The sequence below is a fragment of the Cuculus canorus genome, chromosome W (genome assembly GCF_017976375.1).
Source record: "Cuculus canorus isolate bCucCan1 chromosome W, bCucCan1.pri, whole genome shotgun sequence".
In the NCBI taxonomy this organism is placed as follows: domain Eukaryota; kingdom Metazoa; phylum Chordata; class Aves; order Cuculiformes; family Cuculidae; genus Cuculus; species Cuculus canorus.
Genome location: NC_071440.1, coordinates 11,696,320 through 11,717,103, shown reverse-complemented (window position 1 = coordinate 11,717,103; position 20,784 = coordinate 11,696,320). Strand labels below are relative to the sequence as shown.

At 42.9% G+C, this 20,784-nt stretch overlaps 1 protein-coding gene across 1 annotated transcript; it reads left to right on the top strand.

The window, feature by feature from the left end:
• Positions 1-290: 290 nt before the first annotated feature.
• Positions 291-17,126, top strand: LOC104061413 (RNA-binding E3 ubiquitin-protein ligase MEX3C). The gene is made up of 2 exons (XM_054053212.1): positions 291-858; positions 15,919-17,126. The coding sequence occupies exons 1-2, from the start codon at positions 291-293 to the stop codon at positions 17,124-17,126; spliced, it is 1,776 nt and encodes a 591-aa protein (XP_053909187.1).
• Positions 17,127-20,784: the final 3,658 nt, after the last annotated feature.

The following is a 20,784-nucleotide window of genomic DNA, read 5'->3' as shown; positions in this document are numbered from 1 at the left end:
GAGGCCGAGAGGCCGACGGACAGGGTGAAGAAACAGCAGGTATGGTGAGGGCTGCAGGCAAGCACCTACCCTCCTCCGCCCTGCCCACACCCGGCCCCACCCAGGAACCGGCTCCACCGCCCAATGGTGCAGTGGCGGGAGGGGGCAGGGGCCTACCGCCTCCTCCCCGCCCCGCCGCCGCGGGGAGCGCCATGGGACAAAAGGCAGACTGAGGATTACGGCTCTAGTGTTTAGCCTGTGCCTGCTATAGCATGATAGCTCCACGCTACTAGGCCCAGTGTTTTCTCGCTATGCCAAGCAGCAGCGCTGCCATCTCCTCAACCGAGCCGCTGCACCTCCCTCCCCCCCAGTCACTGCTGTTCCAGGAGCGCCTTACTGGCCTCGGTTTCCGCCACAGCGGAGAGGTGGCTTGGCAGCGGCAGGCGGGCTTAGCGCCGCCGCCCGACCCCCCTGGGGAGCTGGGACCTGGCGAGGTGGCGGCGGCGGGGGACGAGGGAGACTTGGAGCTGGAGGAGGAGTTGCTGCTGGCGGGGGCGGACGACGAGGAGGAGGGGGACTCGGCCGCGCTACTGTTCCCCGCGTCCTCCTCGCCCTCCCAGCCGCTCCCGCTGCTGCCAGCGCTGGGCTCCGTCCTGTTCTCGTCCTCTTTCGATGCCCAGGGGGCGGTGGAGCCCCTCTGCGAGACCGACGAGCCTCACGGCGTGATGGCGGCGATGCTATCTCACGCCTATGGCAACGGGGGGGCGGCGGGCCTCAGCGGCGAGCCGGCGGCCCTACTCCGCCGAAAGAGCATCAACACCACCGAGTGCGTGCCCGTGCCCAGCTCCGAGCACGTGGCCGAGATCGTGGGGCGTCAGGGTGAGTGAGAGACCGGGACAGGGAGAACACCCCGGGTGGGTGGAGGTGCGGCCTGGCCTAGGCCTGCCACCCTTCCCCTGCGCTTCAGGGCAGCCCCCCCCCCCACGTACGCCTCTGGGCTGGGCCCGTTCAGCAGTGATGGGAGGAGCCACTCGCCCCACTGGGGCCCACCTCTTCTCCCAAAGCTTGGTTTCCAGCGGGGCACAGGTTGCCGGCGCCGGGCCGGCCCTGCTTGGGAGGGCAGAGGTCGACCTTTCTGTGATGGTTAATTGGAGCTGTAAAAGGAAACATATAGTCTAGCTGTGTACGGATTGGTGTTTATGCGGGCTTTGGTCTTCCGTGATGCTCGGCTTGTGGTCTTCAATAAGAAGTTGCCTTTCAGTGTAGGAACTTTGGACTGTGTTTTACAAAGACTTTTGGGTGAAGGACTTGACTTGTCTGCCTTGCAGAGCAGCATATGGACAGCTTTCCGAGACAAAGCTGGATCTCAAGAACCAGTGAGATGGAGAAAGCAGCCATGCGCAGCCCTGTCTTGTGTGAAAGACCTGGTCTTTCTATTCAGGTTGTGGCCTCATGTTGATAACTATTGCCATGCTTCATGGCCTCTAATGGTCATACTGGTGATGTCACGTTCGTTGGCCTTTCACATAGTCTCTTGGGAGCAGTGCTTAGAAAGATGACCTTTCTGGCAGTGAACCTTATTTTAAAAGCACTTTTTATATATCAAGAGAAACCCTGAGCAGTATCAGGTGTAGGTGTGAGAGTGCAGACAATCAAGTAATGATTTGCTTAGTCTTCCCTTTGTGTTATTCTTTATTGGTTTGGGGGTGGTGTCTCGTTTGCTGACTCGTTCTGATGAGTGGTTATGCTGTCTGGTCTTGTGGCTTTTGTTTCTTTTTTCTTGAGTATGGAAGAAATAGTAAAATCAGTCTGAAGAAATGCCCACTGAGCATGGATACTTAGGTTCTTCCTACGTTTATTTTGGGCTTTTAGCAGTCAAGGGTGGGGGGTTTTGCTGGGTGCTGCAGAAATTGGCAGGTAGCTTCCTCTGATGCAGATAAGTCCCTTCTGTTTAGAAGCAGCAAACCTTTTCTAAGAAACAGTGTTTGAGTGTCTTAAGGCCTTGCTCGTGTCCCATTGGGGATGGTGGGTGGAGGATGGAAAACAGAATTGAAAATGGTTATTGTTCCAGCCCTCTAAAAGAGAAATATAAACTATTGGGCTTTGAGGACTGGATTAGGCTGCTGTGTTTATTCTCTGCCAGATCAGGATTGTTCTCTGTAGTATATGTCTCAGTACTTTGAGTCACTTAAAAAACAAGAGTATGGTTTGCATAAAACCAGGATTATTGTTCCTGTAGAGTCCACTTGCTGCTTCTGCTGTTTTTCTTCCCTGTCACACTGTTTGACTTGTGATAAAATATTTAGCCTCAGTGGGAAGGGATTATATCATAAAAAGAATTAGGGCTACAAAAGGAGCAGAAGCGGTGGAAGGAGAGCTAAAAAACCCTGTTACTAAATATACTTGCATGAAAGCTTTGTGTAGGGCGGCCCTTCAAAAGCCTCATTCAAGGGAGACTTATGTAAGAAGTTTGTCTCTAAGCATAAGTTGTATTAGTGCCACTAAATATTTGTCAAATCTATTAGAAATACTAGTCCTTGCATCTCCTTTTATGGCCCAAAGCTGTGCTGGCTTGTTGCATGGACTCTTGCATCTCATCCACCCGCTTGGCCTGTGTCTCTGCTCCAGCCCAGCAAAGTATTGTCAGCTGTAGTACATGTAGTGCTCTTTCTGAAAATGAAGATGCTGCATGTTCTCTTCCTAGAATGCATCATAACCAACTGGTTGCACTAGCTTGGATGAATTCGGCTTAAGGCTCCTCTGTGCTGTAATACTTTATGTAAGGGTGATACAATTGGAATGTTGCTTCTGATGGGTTTTCACAAAGGTTAAGTTTATATTCTTTCTGTTACCGTCTTTGTGAGGTATAAAAAGAACTTGAAATGTCTGCAGCCTGAAACCATCAACTCTGAAATAACAGAAATGCTGAGTTTGATCTGGGCTTTGCTGCTGAAAGCATGTTTAGTTTAAGTCCTAACCCCCTAAATGAAAGAGTAATGATAACCAGAATTCCACAATTTTCTTTATCCAATTTTAATTTTTTTTTGTGCAGAGGAAGTGTTTTTGAACACTGTTATCAGACTGAAGGAGCCCCTGATTTCTGAGAGCTGTAAACAAGCAAAAACCTTACAGTGCTTGCATTTAACTTTTTTAAATTATGTGCAAGCTTCTGAAATAAATATAGCACTTCACTGCCTGAAGTGGTGTTCCCACATGGGTTGCTTCACTTACTGAAGCTGTGCACAGATGTGGGATGTCACAGCTGTAAAAGATGAAGTGCCTGAGATGTATGTTATGATTGATGGTTTTCTTGTGAAGCTGTTAGAGGCTATTGGGTTACTGTGACAGTAGTTCAATGTGTTGCTGCTGGAAACATACTTAAGTAAGACTTTTTTAATAAATAGTAGGTGTTCCTTCTTTAAAAAAAGTCTTGTAGTATTTCTGAAACCTGATGGGGATTTGTGCTTTTTGTTGTTTGTTTGTTTTTTGGTTTTTTTTAATTTTAAATGCTCTCAACCTCATTTTATTGCCTTTGCCCCCCAAAAATGAAGCTGACGGACACCCATTGGTGTAATGTAATATAATTCTTTGTAGTCTTTGAAGTGGAAGAATCTCAAAGGTGAACAACAAAGGAAAAGATAGTTGGATCTTTTTATTCTTGTTAAGGTATGTGACTAGGAGCCAGGGAAAACTAGATTCCATTCTTGGCATTGTACAGGCTTCCTGTATGAATTTGAACTAGCTGTCGAATCCACCCTTCGCTAAGATGGCCAGTCATCATGCTGATCAGAAAATTGACTTTTCTTTGCTATCAGCAGCTAAAATCCCATGTACACAAAGTTGCATTGGTTTAAAAAAAGCTGGAAAAGCTGTTCTTGAAGTGATAGTGAAAAAGCTGCATTGCTGAGGAAGTGACTTTATTTGCCTGAGAAGCTGGCATAGGGCATATACTCAAGACTATTTAAGTAGCTATATCTCCAGAAGTCTTTTTTAGTCTTGATAAGTTGGGAGGCTTTGGTTTAATCTCTAAATCATGTGAAGGGCTTGCAAAAGTCTCCTGTGAATCGCCTGAAAACTGTTTCCTATACATGAAGTTGGTGATGGTGACTTTCTGTGGCAATTCTGCCATGGCCTGGTGGGCCTTGAAGGGTTTGACAAGTTTAAGTGGATTCTTCAGTGCCACCTGCTACTCTTTTACACTAAAAAAAAAAAGGGTGCTTTTTTTTTTTTTTTAAACACTAAAAGCTATTTTGAATAATGCAAAAAGAGGGTGGTGTCCGAAGACAAACAGAAAACCTGAAAGATGCTGGAAGGGATAAAAATCTGTCCTATAGGAGATTCTCTTTATGCACTCGAGGACCAAGCATCTTGGATAATTGTTGGAATAATTGCTAATGCGTTCTGACATTGTGACTATTAAAGTAATGTGATTTTTTTGCAAGTGTTTATAGCCTTGATAAAGCTGACAATGGTATTTTTTTTTTTTCCCCCTCCCCTAGACTTCACTTAAGCATTTGGAGCTACTTAAGTCTAAAGCCTGATGCTTCTCTTTGTTCAGTAAGAATAGTTGGTAGGATGGCTGCAGAACTTGAAATGGGCAGAGTAGTCTCCAAATCTACTGCCATGGGCAGGGACACTTCCCACTGGATCAAGCTGCCAAAGGCCCCATCCAGCCTGGCCTTGAACACTTCCAGGGAGGGGGCATCCACAACTTCCCTGGGCAACCTGTACATGTGTCTCACCAACCTCATTGTGAAGAAATTTCTCCTTATGTCTGGTCTAAATCTTCCCCTCTCCAATTTAAAGCCATTCCCCTCGTCCTATTACCACAAGCCTTTGTGAATGATCCTTTCCCAGCTTTCTTGTACCCCTTTGGGTACTGGAAGGTCACTATAAGGTCTCCTTGGAGCCTTTTCTCCAGGCTGAACAATCCCAGCTGTCAGCCTGTCCTTGCGTGGGAGGTGCTCCAGCCCTCTCATCTTTGTAGGCCTCTTCTGGACCTGTTCTGACAGTTCCATATCCTTGTTATGTTGAGGATTCCAGAACTAGACACAATATTCAAGGTGAGGCATCACAAGAGAAGAATAGAGGGGCAGAATCGCTTCCCTCAACCTGCTGGCCACGCTTTTTTTGATGCAGCTCAGGATATGGTTGGCCTTCTGGGCTGTGAGTGTGCATTGTAAGCTCGTGTCGAGCTTCTCATCAATCAGCACCCCAAGTCTTTCTCCACAGGGCTGCTCTCAATCACGTCATCCCCCAGCCTGTATTGAAACTGCAGATTACCCTGACCCAGGTGTAGGACCTTGTACTTGGCCTTGTTGAACCTCACGAGGCTTGCACAGTCCCACTTCTCCAGCTTGTCCAGGTCCCTCTGGATGACCTCCCAGAACCTGGGATGACCTCATGAACCTGGTTCTCCTCTACAGTGGGAGGGGTTTTACCCCCCGGTCCCCTTCTTGTTGTCCATTGACCCAGGAGGGGTGAGGAGAGCTGTTGTCAGTGAAGACTGAGACAAAGAAGTACCTCAGCCTTTTCCTTGTCTGTTGATAAGAGGTCACCATTTTCATCCATCAGTGGGGGTGTACTTTCTTTAACCTTCCTCTTTTGATTGATGTACCTGTAGAAGCCCTTCTTGTTAGTCTTTGCATCCCTTGCCAAGTTCAGCACCAGCTGTGCCTTGGCCTTCCTGACTCCGTCCCTACAAAACCGGGTAGTGTCCCTATACTCTTCCCAGGTACCCTGTCCTTGCTTGCGCTGCCTGCGCCTGTACTGCTACTGAATTACCGGTGATAGTTGCATAGCCTTGACTGGTTAGTAATTGCTGACCTGCAAGAAGTAGCCAGCATAAGTATAACTAACTAGTCTGAATTGCATATTGGTTTTTTTTTTTTTTTTTGAAAACTGGATGCTTAACATTTCCACTCTCATTAATAAGTTTAATTTGTGCGGCTGAAATCATCCAATCTCTCAGCTGATTGCTGCAGACAACACAGGTTCAGCTAACTTATTTTAAGTGAAAGCTGAAAAGGCAGTTACATTTCAGATTGCTTTGTATCTTCTATAACAACAAGCAGATTAGAACAAGTCATTTAATATGGCATTTAATAAAGACTGAAAGAAAACTTGAGCTATTTGTTGAAAACCAATGTAAAAGCTGTTGTTTTGATAAGTTCAACTCTGTTTTAGAGCCTGGGACTCTAGGAACTGAAACCACATGAGTATACTGTGGCCTGGCTCAGACTGAAATTGCTGCTAAAATTTCAGTGGCCTATTGCTCTGGTACTGTGTAACAATTATTTTAGTTCTGCTATTTATTTGTGCTACGCATGTAATGGTTTAGCCCTGTCCTGGCCCAATTTGGCAGCTGAAACATGAGCAGTTAGGCTCATGGTTCCTCACCCATCCCCTGGAAAAGAGAAATGAAAGGAAAAAGAATTGCATGTTGGGATGTAAAACAAAAACTGCTTTAATGAAACAATTATAGTAATAATGAAGAAAATATTAATAAGAAAATAATAAAATATATACGGTATTAGAAATTGTGTGTCCCCCGACTATGTCACTACTGATGCTGCGGAGCAGGCATGGGGAAAAGTTTCTGGGCTAGGAGGGAGCTGGATTTGGAAACACACCAATCTGGAATCGGGCAAAAAGGTAGACAAGGTCCTCGCTGGATGTTGGCCATCAAAGAAGACGTCCTTGTGGTCTTTCAGTTTTATACCAAGTATGATGCGTATGGGATGGAATACTCTCTTGGTCAGTCTAGGGTCACCTGTCCTGTCTGCCCCTTCCCGCAGGTGCAACCTTTTTTGCCTCTTTGACTTCAGGCACTCCACCAGCTCAAGGATGGCCTTGGTTTCTATAGGAATAAGTATAAGCACTGGCCTTTCTGCACACCAATGCCCTAAGTTATCACTGCTAGAGAGGAACCCTGTCTTAAAAACATGCAGCTAACTTTCAGAAAATTAAGTTACTCAGATGAGCTTTAGCTGAAATATTAGAAAACTTATTCTACTTTAGCTCAAACCACAACAGCAAAGATGCAACTCAAGTTGCAAAGTGTGTCAGAAGGGTGTAGGTTCTCCAGCTGGGACCATAAATCCTCAGTCATCAATGCTGCTCTTGGTTGGCTTGTTAGGTGGGAAGCACACCACACAGAGTAGACTATTATCTTATCTGTGTAAGTAAGATCTTTGGATAAAGCTGAAATTAAAATAATATTAATTTTGTGAGGAAAAAATGTTAAGTTTAATTCTCTGGTCCTTTTGTTTTTCTTGTAGGATTGCTGTGTTCTAAAAGAGTATGTTTAAGTTTATAATGTATGCATACAAAAGAAGTACCAATGAATATGCTTCTGAACTGCACTGGATTAACATGTCTATGGCATGAGAAATGGTGATAATTTTTTGTTTTAAGTTGTTAGTGAAGTCAGCAGATGTGTGTTTCCCTGTCTTAGCCCCTGTTAACCTCTCCTAGTACACTGTAGTCTGAATTCTTAGAAGAGAAACTCTTTTCAAAGCAAAGTGTTGTATATATTGAAGGCTTTAAATTTGGGTTTGATGCTCTACTTCTACCCCACAGGGCAAATTTCCCACTGCAGGCAAAAAAATTAACAGTGATAGGGTTGCAAACTTTCTGTATCAAAAAGTCTACTGAGCACTAGAACATTTTTATTTAAATCAAAAGAAAAGGCCAAAAAGCTCTAAATCAGTCATTTGATTCCAATTTCAGTTACTCTTTAAGAACATCTTCCTTTTCTCTCTTTTTCAGGTGTTCCTTTAAGTTCATGAGATCTTGCCAGCATCTGAGATCTCAGTTCCTTTTGTTGGTGTGAGTCAGTAATTATGCAGGCTGCACCAAGTTCTCTGCTGCTCCTTTGAATACTGATACAGTATCTTCTTACTTTCTGGTTCGCTTTACATTTGACAGTATACTGTGAAATTGTATATGAAAACACAGTTCTAGCAGCATTTTTGAATTGGAGATTTGGTGTAGGTGAAGATCTGCATGGCTTTTTTCAGTCTTCCTCTTGTTGACTATCTTGGCATGCTGCTGCTTGGTGTGTTGAGTAGTGGTCCATTTTAATGTCCTCCCAGCGCTGTTGCTCACATTAACTTAGTGAATGAAACAGATAAATGTTCTTAATGAAAGCAACTGTTTTCCTGTAGCTATTTTATTTGTTGGACATACTCCCTCTCATAACTATTGCCTTTTTACTACTGCATCTTTCTAATTTAGCTCAGCAGCTGCTCTTAGTTCTGATGCTACAGTACTGCAAGTAATTAATACAAGTTGTTGCTCTCTGGTTCTTCTGCTGCATGTAACTTGTTTACTGAGTTGGCATTTGTCTTGGGAATTTGAGTATTCCTCTGCCTGTGTGATTGCTAATTTGATAGGTGGTCTCAGCTTGATATATAGGAGGAAACAGTGTGGAGGCTGACTTCATTCTGTACTGGACTGATATATAAATCCATTGATCAATTGATTACAGATCTAAAATCTTTATTAAAGAGCTTGTATGCAGTTCTTGAGCCAGGGCTTCTTTCCAGAAGAGTGAAATATCCCCAAGGGCTTGTGAGCAGCCTTCCATTGGGAAGCTTTCTCCAGTGTGGCAGACTCTTAAAGCTTCCACCTTTTTCCCATCCATTAGCTTGGCAGCAGCAGGGCCAAAGTCCTGCTCCCTGGGGTCTGGTACAGCCAAGTGGCTGACCATGATTGCTTGGCCTTTTGGTTGAGGCGCTTGAGATCTCCAGGTTATCTTGACAAGCCCTAGCTCCAGTATCTGGTGCATTCAAGCTTAAAGTGCTCTCTTCTTCTTTGGGGACTGTCATCTGTTTCCAAACCTGCCAGTGGCCTGTCTTGTGAGCTTGAGCAAATACCAGCTGCAAGCTGCGCCTGTCTCTTGGTGTATTCGTATGTTAGCTCTCTAGCATGTATCATGTCTAGTTGTGACATCGGAGCCCTAGTCTTACTGGTTAATTAATCCAAGTAGTGATCACAACTGTCATCTGTACTGCAGAATCGGTGGTGGGCTATTGAAAATGTTGGTGGTTGGTCTAATCCTGTCTTCAGGGTGGATTCTGTGCTCTTTGAGGTGTCTCTTGGCTTACCTCTGGCTGTAGAGAAAAAGCTGCATAAAGATAAGTGAAGACTTGCTTTCAAAAAATTCTATTTGATAATTATCCAAGTTTAGGCTGTCTCTTAAGATTTTTGTATAAAATAGAAAAGCAACATTTTTGTAGCCTTCATTCCTAGAATCAAAATGCTAGAGGGGTGATAAATAGTTGCCTGAGTACATACATATAGATTTTTGTGCAGATCAGCATGTTTTGCAGGTTCAGAGCAATTACTTTCTTCATCTTCCTTGAATTAACTAACCATATTCAACATCCAGCTGAAAAAATTGTCAGGAGTTGAAATTTTCCAGTCTGTGAATTAAAAGGTGCAATATTAATTAATTGATCTTGTGTGAGAAGTGATAGTAACCAGAGTCTGTGCCTGTAACTGTTTTTATGTAACAAATAAAGAAAATCAACTACAATCACCTTCAAAATAGTTCCCTTCTGAGTTGACACACAGCTGCATACGATGCTGCCAATGTTCAAAGCAAATCCACAGATGATTTTCTGAAAGCCTGTTGAGGATTTCCATTTTTTGCTTTCACATATACCAACAAAAAATGGGTTCCTTTGAGCCCCAACTTGATCTTTGGGTAGAGGTAGAAATCGCAGGGAGCCAGGTCTGGAGAATAGGGTGGGTGCTCAAGCACAGCAATGTTGTTATTGGCTAAAAACAGCTTCACAGACAAAGCGTTGTGGGCTGGCGTGTTGTCTTGATATTAACTCGCTGTTCACTCATGCACACCAACATTTTCCAACCAAGGGTAAGAAAACATCTGTGTTTGAACACGCATCAGCTTATACTGAGTGAAGTGATCGAGTTGAGCCTTGTCTTGCTGTGACAGGTTAGAACATGTTCTATAACCATCTCTTTGTCTCTTCCCTCCTACCCTTGGTTCCTGAGCTATAGGGTTAGTCTCTTTTTTTTTTTTTTTTTGTTGGACCTAATCTTTAAGCAAAAGAATGCAGCTTATAGAATCACTTGGTTGGAGAAGACCTTTGAGATAGAGTCCAACTGGTACCTGTCCACTACTAAACCATATCTCTGAGCACTCAATCTGTCTGCCTTTTAAATACCTCCATGGATGGTGACTCAATTGCCTCCCTGGGCAGCCTGTTCCAGTGCTTGATAACCCTTTCAGTGAAGAAATTTTTCCTGATACCTAATCTGAACCTCCCTTGGTAGGACTTGAGGCCATTTCTTCTTCTCCTGTCACTTGGGATAGGAGACCAAAACCCACCTTGCTACAACCTCCTTTCAGGTAGTTGTGATAAGGTCTTCCCTCAGCCTCTTCTCCAGATTAAACAACCCCAGTTCCCTCAACCATTACTCATAAGACTTGTTCTCCACCCCCTTCACAAGCTTTGTGGCCCTTCTCTGGACATGCTCCAGCACTTCAGTTACCTGTGAGAGTCTCCTTAGAGACTGGTACTCACAGTGTTAATACATGTGGCCCAAACACCCACTTGCAGTGATTCCTGTCACTGAAACAATTTTGGGTGCTGGAGGCAGTAAGTAGTTTAATTCAAGTGACAGATTAAAACAAATTTGGGATCGCCTTGATAAATTCAGTGCTGCGTTAGCGCTTAAACACTTACAACAGGTTAGCAATTAGATATAAAGCAAGCAACAGTAAAAACTCAAGTTAGTAGTTTATTTTCCTGTGGAAACATCTGACAGAGTTAGAGGTGTGCAAGTCTTATCAAGATACTTCTTGGTGGAGGAAGAGAAGTTCAGGCTTGTCTGTCAGGTAAGGTGGTTGGTTTTTCTTCCCCCCAAAAAAGGGTTTTCATGTATCCATTTTATACCTTTTGAAAACCTTCTGGTGCCTCAAGGTGACCTGTTCCATGATCTTCCCTTGCACTGAGGTCAGACTGACAGTCAAAACAGTACAGCTTGTACCACCAGTGGGAATATGAAAAGCTCTTCTGAAAAATATGTAGAGCAGTCATTCTTAATGTAGATTAACTTTTCTTTTTGTTAATCAAGTGGATGGTGTTATACTCTGCAGACCCAGCAGCCTTTGGCCTTATGATGTATTCAGTGTTTAAGTCTCTGCAAATCCTTTGTTACCTTGGCTGTAGTAGTTAGCACTTCATTTAATTGTTGCTTGTGGCAACCTGGCAATGAAATAAGAACTGTGCTAGCTTAGCAGACCTTACCTTTAAAGCTGTGTCTATGCATGACAGTTGCAGGGTTATGGAAAACAAATCCCTATGCAGTCCCCTCTCTCCTTGGCCTGCATTGGATGCTGTGCTGACCCCTGTGGGTCTGCAAGGACTTCCCAGACCCTCCCCTTACTTCTAGGCAAGGAATTAGCCATGACTGTATTAGCAGCTCATGGTTCCAGGTTAATGTTGCTAATTATTCTGTCACTGTCTCCTGACTTGGTATCAGGGTATTACGAAATCAGTGGTCAGTGCTAAAGACTGTATTCAGAGTGGAGAATGTAATATGGTATTGCCTTTCATCAGATAAGGTGAAGCTACTGAGAAATGAGTTTCTGTGAACTCCAGATTTCTCTTCAGTGCTAACAAGCTGTGGAGGGCAATTGGTGAGATATCTGCTTTGTCTGCAGCAGTTCTGGGGCCAAGTTGGAGAATGTCGGGTTTTGGTGTTGTTCAACCTTGGAGAAGAGAAGGCTCTGAGGAGACCTTATCGTGGCCTTTCAATACTTAAAGGGGGCTTATAAGAAAGATGGGGGCAGACTTTTTAGTAAGGCCTGTTGCAATAGGACACAAGAGGTCATGATTTTACACTAAAAGAGAGTAAATTCAGGCTAGATAGAAAGAAGTAATTTTTTATGCTGAGGGTGGTGAAACACTGGCACGTGTTGGCCAGAGAGGTGGTAGATGCCCCATCCCTGAAAACATTCAAGATGAGATTGGATGAGTTGATTGAGTTGAAGATGGCCCTGCTCACTGCAGGGAGGGTGGCCTAGATGGCCTTTACAGAACTCTTCCAACTCAAACCATTCTGTGATTCTTTGGTCAGAATTGCTCATCCGCCATGCCTCCTGTGTCAGAGATTAGTTGGTGCTAATGTAGCTTTGCCTTGCTTCATCTCACAAACCAGGCAGCACTGGGTTTGAGGTATCTCATCTTGTTAGTTGTGATGGAAGGTGAATGTTGGAGCGAAGGCTGAGGTGGTCATCACTGTGATGGGGGAGGGCTGTGGTGTTGTGGCTGCTATTCTTAACTCTCACTTTGGGGAGGGAGAATGTCTTCCCATCGCCTTTTTTATAAGGAAGTAATTGATCACTTAAAATTGGTAGTGTATGAGGTAAACTATTCCTTCAGAGCTCCCCTTAAGTTTCTTGGAGTATGTTTGTAGTATTTCAAATGTTTAGTCAAATAATCCTTTTAAGGGAAATAGGGGAGGAGGCTTGACAAGAATGATGCAAATCGGCTGGTGCAGCATGAACACTGCCTGTGGAGCTCAGTATGGGCTTGGCTCATCAGCACTAAATCTTTGCTTTAACAAAAGCAAAATTAAAGGATTTCTCTTTAACTGTGTCAATATGTACTCATGGCTGAGTGTGCTGCTTAGAAATGCTTATACCGCTGAACCAGGTATGGTGACTTGTATTGAATAGAATTCCATTATCATACCAAACCTAAAATTACTTTGAAAGTTTTAAATTGAATTTCTAGTCTAGAAGTCCCTTCTTCAGGCCTTATATCTGGGGTTTTCCAGTGCTCCTTGCAGACAAAGCCAGTGGCTATTGACTGACTCATTCAAGAATCTCCATTTCTGTGTGGTGACTCTTTACATTTCTTTCTAACTTTCAGATAAAGTTTGAGAGTTGACCTTGATGGTCTGTGGAGTCAGCTTTCCATTTAAGCCGTCTTTCTGATGTTTGAAAGTCTAGTTCTATCTTTGCAAGGAGTTGAGGCAGCATTTGGCCTCCGCTTTCTAGGTATGTGACTCATACCTTAAAAGAAAAGCCCTGCTCACCTTTGTCTGTGCCATTTTGCAGCCTGAGAAAGAAAGGTGAGAAGGCTTTTCTTCATGTGGGAGTGGTTTTGAAACATGGCTCTGGCAAAGCTATCTCTGAGAGTTGGCAGCTGAAATGGGAAAGGAAGTTAAAGCTGCAGACTTCTAACTTGTTTTGAGTTTCTAAAACATCAGGAAAATCTTGTCAAAAATGTAAACCATAAGAATTGGTAAGGCAGTTTAGAAACTAGAATTAAGCAGGCTCTGAATTGTGCTATATAATAACGAATTTATATGTTGTTTTCTTTTTTTTTTATATATAGGGAAGTCTTATGCTAGATGCTCCTAGCCTTGTTTTTTAAATATTGCCACTGATTTCTAGGAAATAAGAGTGTATACTTGGGTGGAGTGGACTAAATGAAAGTAACTTGTGTAAATTGGAGTGTTTTACAGAATCAAACTCTATAACCCAAAATGAGTTATAAAGCAGGTATGTTTATTTCCAGCGCTGGGGTGCAAGGGGGTTCTCCTCCTAGCTTGCACACCATATAGCTTAACAAGCAGCTACTTATAGTGTAAAGACACGCATAGGTATAAGCACCTACTACATATTCATAACTTTCCCCCGCTTCATATTATAATTGGATCTGGAAAGTTTGCTCCAAACTTGCGCCTGCGTAGTGCCTCCTGATGGTCCTTGGCCAGGGTCTTGGGGATAAAGTAGGAAGTCTTCCTTGGGATGAATATATTTCTTTTTGAACTTTGTGCAGACTCAGTCTCCTCTGGCTGTTTTTAAACTCCTGAACCAAATGCAGCCAGCTTTCTGCATTCCAGTGCCCACTTATCAGTAAACTGCTGCTAGCTGGCTCCTTCATTATCAACTTCCAAGGTCTTTAAGGCGAACAACACCAAGCTCTAACGAACGCTCCCAGCCTCCCTTGTCTGCTTTCGCACATCAGGAGAATAATTGATACACAGAAGGAGACTGACTTTGGGTTTGGGTGTTCCAGTAAAGAGGGCTCAGTTGATGTGAAAACTTCAGCAGCACCATTTTTGAGGATCCCTGTGTTTTAGGCCCACCATCTTTTCTGCATAACCAGGAAGACATGGGAAGCAGAGTGGACGAGCAGTTTTCATTAAAGGGAGAAATGCAGGCAAAGAGATGGAGGGAGTAAAGGCAATTGTCCAAGCAAGGTGCTGCTGTCCATTGTGAGCAGGAAAATGGCATGGCTTCAAAGGATGTGTGATTTGCTACTTTCATAAGGTATCACCTGCCTGTGTTTTCCCTTTTTTATCTAGTGGAATACTAGTGCCCTTCTTGGTGGACTGCAGTGGAAGGTTGAGGCGTATGGGTTTTTCTCCTGCAGACACTTGCTCTTTGTACTGAACTACTTGTTTGGCTCTCTGGTTTGCATCCCTTATTCCTTTCCTTGCTTGGGAGCCCTCCTGTGCTCCTCTGGGTGCTTCCTGGTGGAGATAGGGCCTTGGAGAGCCTTCCTGATAAGCTGTTGAAGATGATGAACTTCCTCTCCAGCTGTCCTCTGGAAACAAAGGGCTGTTGTGTTCAGCCTTTGTTCTTGCTGCCTGCAAGGGCCCTGTGAAGAAGAGGGTCTTCCTTCCATCTATTCCTATTAACATCTGCATATTTGCTTTTTTTTTTTTTATTAGTAGCTAGAACTGAGTAGAGCATGCCTTTGAGCGGATTTCAGACTGTAAAATTGTTGTTGCTAGTAGTACCTTAGGTGCAAATGACTGACAAAACACTATTTTGAGAGACCATTTCGTGTACCCAGGTTGTTAGGAAATAATTAAATGAGAAAATCGGAACAACTTCAGTCTGCAAGTGAAATGATGCTTAAAATACTCCATCTGCAAAAACTCATTAGTTTGCTATAAAATGATATTGTGTGATATGCTTTTGAATTTGTTTTAATATAGACTAAACTAAGTTAAGATTGAATCAAGTAGATTGTCTTGCATGTCATGGACCTGCTTGTCTCTTAATTGTGTGCTGCCTGCTTTTCTGGCCTTGTGATGGGCCATGCCAAAATGCCTTAAGTGTCTTAGGAAAGAGCCTGTTGCCACTGTATCCTAGCAAACTTTATAATTCAGTCCTTCCCCCGAAAGACAAATGTTTCATTAACTTTTTGCTTCTCTTTCAGGTTGTATTTACCCAGTTAAAGAGAAATTCCATGTAGGCATGTAATATTACATAGTAAGCCTTACTTGCACACAACTGTTTGAACTCCTACTTGATAGTTCAAGGAGTGGCTCCTTCATCCCACAGGCAAGAGTAAGATTTAAATAACACTTATTGATAACAGGGAGCAAAGGTGGAGTTCTCAGTATATCAATTTTATCTATGTACTACACGGACTGTGATACAGATACATTTCTCACTTGCAAATGTTTAATTTGCTTTTAGGTCGTGCTCGTCAGTGAAAGATAAAAGTATCACCAGACCTCAGTGTATGCACGTGTGAGCCTTAACTCCTTTTGCAGGATCTTAGAAATAGCTGAAGGATACCAAATCAATGGAAAAAATAAAACCCCACCAGTATATATGGGTTAATTGCAAATACGACTATATTGAAGGAAAAGCCATTCACATTTACTCACTGTCTAATAGAAATTGAAGAGATAAGCTAAAATGGCCTAAGAAATATTGCTGAAATAGTTTTTGGTTGTAAGTGTCAGAGGTCTGGAAACAATAGGTAGAAGTTGTTACTGCTTTCTCTAGTGTGGCTTGCAAAGATAAAATCAGCTGCTGCTGATTGAACCCTACTGTTCAAGAAACTATCAAACAGCTTAAAATAGGTGGCTTTCTTGTGTCTTTTTAAACTTAGATGTCTTGTTAAACTTGCATGTGTTTCCTTTAAACAGGTTGCAAAATAAAAGCTCTAAGGACCAAGACAAATACTTATATTAAGACCCCTGTTCGTGGAGAAGAACCCATCTTTGTTGTCACTGGACGAAAAGAGGATGTAGCCATGGCCAAAAGGGAAATTCTCTCAGCTGCTGAACACTTCTCCATGATCAGAGCATCACGCAACAAGAACAATCCTGCCCTGGAAGGCTTGCTATGTGCCCCCAACCTGCCAGGTCAGACAACAGTCCAAGTCAGGGTGCCTTACCGTGTAGTTGGGCTAGTGGTTGGACCTAAAGGAGCTACAATCAAAAGAATTCAGCAGCAGACTCATACCTACATAGTCACTCCCAGCAGAGACAAGGAGCCTGTCTTTGAAGTGACAGGAATGCCTGAAAATGTTGACCGTGCGCGTGAGGAGATAGAGATGCATATAGCCATGCGTACTGGGAACTACATAGAGCTGAACGAAGAGAATGATTTCCATTACAATGGTATGGATGTGAGCTTTGAAGGAGGCACTTTTGGATCTGCATGGCTTGCTTCTAATCCTGTTTCTCTTAGCTGCATCAGAATGGCTTCTAATTATAGAAATGATAGCTCCAGCTCCTTGGGAAGTGGCTCCACAGATTGCTATTTTGGAAGCAATAGATTGGCTGACTTCAGCCCAGGCAACTCCTGGTTTGGAGAAACACTGCCTTCAGTGGGCACGGAAGACCTCATGGTTGACTCTGCCACATATGACTCCTTTCCAATGCCTTCCCAAAACATTTGGACTCCTTTTGAACCTGTAAACTCTCCCTCCAGCTTTGATAGTGACCCAGCTAGTAATGTCAAGCCTTGGTGCCGAGGGAGCCAACCATCTACTCCTTGTCTGTCACCCACATTTCTGGAAAGTCTGGATCACCCACTGGCTGGTAGAGTGAGGAGTGACCCACCTAGCACTGGCCACCAAGCTGGCCTTCCCATATACATCCCTACCTTCTCCAATGGTACCAACAGCTATTCCTCTTCTAACGGTGGCTCCACCTCTAGCTCACCCCCTGAGTTGAGACGGAAGCAAGACTGCATGATCTGCTTCGAGAGCGAAGTCATTGCAGCTCTCGTCCCCTGTGGCCACAATCTCTTCTGCATGGTGTGTGCCAACAAAATCTGTGAAAAGGAAATGCCATTATGTCCTGTTTGTCAGACAACAGTTACTCAGGCAATCCAAATTCACTCTTAAATATGTATAGATAGTATCTTATTTGGACTTTTAAAACTCTTTAAAGCATGGATGTAATGGTACCCTCTAGTAAACTTCCCAATGAATTCTGACTGGGCTTTCTTGGAATTAGGCTGAAGTTGTTAATATTTTCTCAAGAGGCTGCTAAGGTGTAACACTAAACCTAGCTGGTGTCTCTGTCCAGTTCAGTGTAAGCAGGTGGTATGTTTAGCGGATACATCTGCTGAGATCTTAAGGCATAGTGAAAGCAAGTTTGAATCAATTGCACAACTGAAAAACAAATTCTACAGGCTTTCTGAAGGGTCTAAGCCTTTGACTTCTGTGTACTGGCAGCAATGAACCTGGTTGCCTAAGTGCAGGAGTGCCTGTCTCATGGAGGGTTTGTGGCATTATCAATATATCAAACACTTCCAATGCTGCCTTCTTTATACTGCCAGTTTTCAAAAACAGGTTTGGGGAAATATTTTTTCTTTTTGTTTTATGTGACAACTTATGCCTAATTCTGCAGTGTTGCAAATGCTTTTTTTTTTTTTAAAGCATATTTTGATTTATTGAAATGGATGATGTTATTGGTAGCTTTGGATAATAAGGTATGGTGAGGGGGAGAGAAGCTGCCTGATGCATCTCTGCTTTGCCTGACATGTTCAGGGCAGTATGTTCAGAAGATCAGGAACATCTTGATTTGTGAATTCCTACCCACTGCTTTTCTTAATGTAAAGTCTGGCTGGCTTCATCCCATTTCAGTAAGGAATTTGGGATGCACATACTTCAACTAATAGCGAGGATACTGACATTCCATTTGTTAGTCTGATTAAGCTGTTCTTAAATTACATTTTTAGAGAGTATACAGTTCAAAATGTGAAGTATTATGTTCAATCCATTTGTCTTGCACATATATAAGATATATTTTTTTAGTAAGGAAAAGGAAAAATGGGGAGTTGTGTATGTGCCCCCTTGTATTATTCATGACAACAGCTGTGATGGTGGCCCTGCAATGAGTTTACTTCATTTCAAAACTGTCTTTCCAGTCATATTGAAAAATGTAAGAAGTGCACTCAAAAGACATTTCAACCCGTGGATGATCATAGCTCTTTCATCCTCAGTACATTCCCAAATCTGTGCTGGCATATATTAAAACAACAAAAACAAAGACACAAATTTGAGTTCTGATAGTTTTGGGTTTTGGTTTTTTTTTTCCAAGCATTAATTTCACAAGACAACTTTTTTTTTTTTTTGGTAAAACAGAAAGGAATTATTTAACTAGTAAATATACAGAAAAGCTTATTTTTATTTCCACTTGAAAAGTTACATTTCATTCAAGTTTACAAATAACAGTTTTTATTTTATGATTTTTCAGTGTAAGAGTTGCCTTGCTGGCATATGATGTGCTGTGTAACTTCAGTGCTATAATTGCTTGTAGAACAGTTACATGTCACTACTGAAACCTAATCTCTAGCTTCAGTCTTGTGGATACAAACATTCACCAAGCATGTATTTTGTATTTTATTGTGTCATACACTGCCACTAATAAGCCAAGGACTTGACAGACACTAGATGTGTGTACTCTTTCTATAAACCACAAACAAAGAATGATAAAATGTCAAATATAGTTTAGTATCTGCTAATTTTGCTACATTTTTTGTTATGTATATGTAGGGAGGTCATAGGGATTATCAATTCAATTAAGGTTCAAAACCCATTTATTTTATTATAAAAGGGCCTTTAACTTATCATGGCCAAAGCACTGATATTATATATTTGCTGTAAAGAGAATTATAAGAGCTTTATTTTTCTGATATTAAAAGTTACTTAATAAGGACTTGTTTTCATTGACTTGAATGCTTTGCTGTCTTCATGGTTGTCACTTGGAGCAGCCTGTGGAGGCTGGGGCTGGCTGATATTCCTCCCTCCCTCCCACCCACCCACCTAGGAGCTTTCACAGTGCAGAATATGCTTTTGGGCCTGGGTGACTTCATATGCGAAGAATCTTGATTTCCATTAATTGCTGGCTTTACACACCACCTTCAAAAAGCTACTTGTGGTTTTCCAGAGGGCACAAGCTTCAGGTTGCTCCAATGCTCAGGAGCTCCCTTTTCAGAGTTATTTCACTGTGGCTGCAATATAAACTCTCAGCATTTGTAGTTGTGAGCATCAACCAGCAGCAGAAATCACAGAACTGCAGAATAGTTTGGGTTGGAAGGAACCTTTAAAGGCAGTTTGGTCCACTACCCCTGCAATGAACGGGGACATTTTCAACCAGATCAGGGTGCTTAGAGCCCCATCCAACCTGACCTTGAGTGTTTCCAGGGAATGGGTTATCTTATCCCTTCTATTTTGACTTGGATTTTGCTGTTGGAAAGAGCCCTGCTCTCGTCTCCTTAGCCTGGGTGTTGCACAGGCTAGTGTTGCAGTATGTTGGGGTACTTTAATGATGTTCATATAAATTTATCCTTGCTCCCTGTTGAAGCATCTTTCCCATTTCTCACAAATGGGGACATGTGAGAGGAAGCAGTTCCCCTCTTGAAAGGAGGTTTGCAGCAAAGCACTGGGGCTGAGGATGGAATATTCCCTGGTAGGGAGGAGAGTGACAGTGCTTAATAGAAAAAGCCATTTTAAGGCCAGCCTTCAGAGGCATGTATTTATAAATGCTACTGAGGCTATTTCCTGCAGCCTGGTAGTGGATCAGGCTCTGCTCCCCATGCAGCATTGAAAGGAACCGTTGTTGGGCCTCCATTGTGGGATAGATATCATAGGGTATTGTTAAATTTTTTGCCAGAACCTATTTAAAAAATCATAGAATCATTAAGGTTGGAAAAGATTTTAAGATCATCCAGTCCAACTGTCAGCCCAACACTATCTTGTCTACTAAAGCATGTCCTGAGGTGTCACATCTACGCATTTTTTTTTAACATCTCTAGGGATGGTGACTCTGCCACTTCCCTGGGCAGCCTGTTCCAATGCTTCACCACTCGTTCAATAAAGTAGTATTTCATAATATCCAATCTGAACCTCCTCTGGTGTGACTTGAGGCCATTTCCTCTCATTCTGTCGCTTCTTACCTTTGTGAGAATGGGTTCATAGATTTTGCTTCAGCCATTTTGTATGTTTGACTATTTTGTAAGATGCAGCTGTTTAGTGTCAGGAGATGACATGCAGACAAACCAGTCTCCAGACATGTTGATACAGATTAGATAACCTGAAAGAATAAACATTCCCTTAAGAGCAAAGGAGCACAAACTAAAGTCTATGATAAGGCAACCGATCACAGAACAATGACAATGAAAGATGGGGACAGGGAATCAGGTAATTAAGAATGAGAGATAAATATCTCAAATTTTTGTAAACTGGTATGCTCTTCTCTTTAAGAGAGACACACCTGACTCAGCTGACTTGTATATTTTAAATAAATTTTTATGCCTTTGCTTCGAAGACTTTGTCTTTTCTGATGTTTTTACCAGAGAATGAGTGTATCTCACAATTTGGGGGCTCATCCTGGATAAGTACTCCTGTCTTTGCGGGGTGGGACAGTGGAAGCGGAGAGGCGTGTTCTGCTGATTTCTGCAGTCTCCAACTTCCTGTCCTGCATCGTGAGGTGCAGTGAGTTATCTGGGCAGAGGACTCTCGAAGCAAAGAAGGGGAGAGGAGAATCCAATGAATT

Bases quoted from the DNA above. Each gene is read 5' to 3' on its own strand.
- LOC104061413 (XM_054053212.1), top strand. From the start codon at position 291: ATGCCAAGCAGCAGCGCTGCCATCTCCTCAACCGAGCCGCTGCACCTC. The intron at 859-15,918 runs GTGAGTGAGAGA...TCCTTTAAACAG, and splicing joins CGAGATCGTGGGGCGTCAGG to GTTGCAAAATAAAAGCTCTA.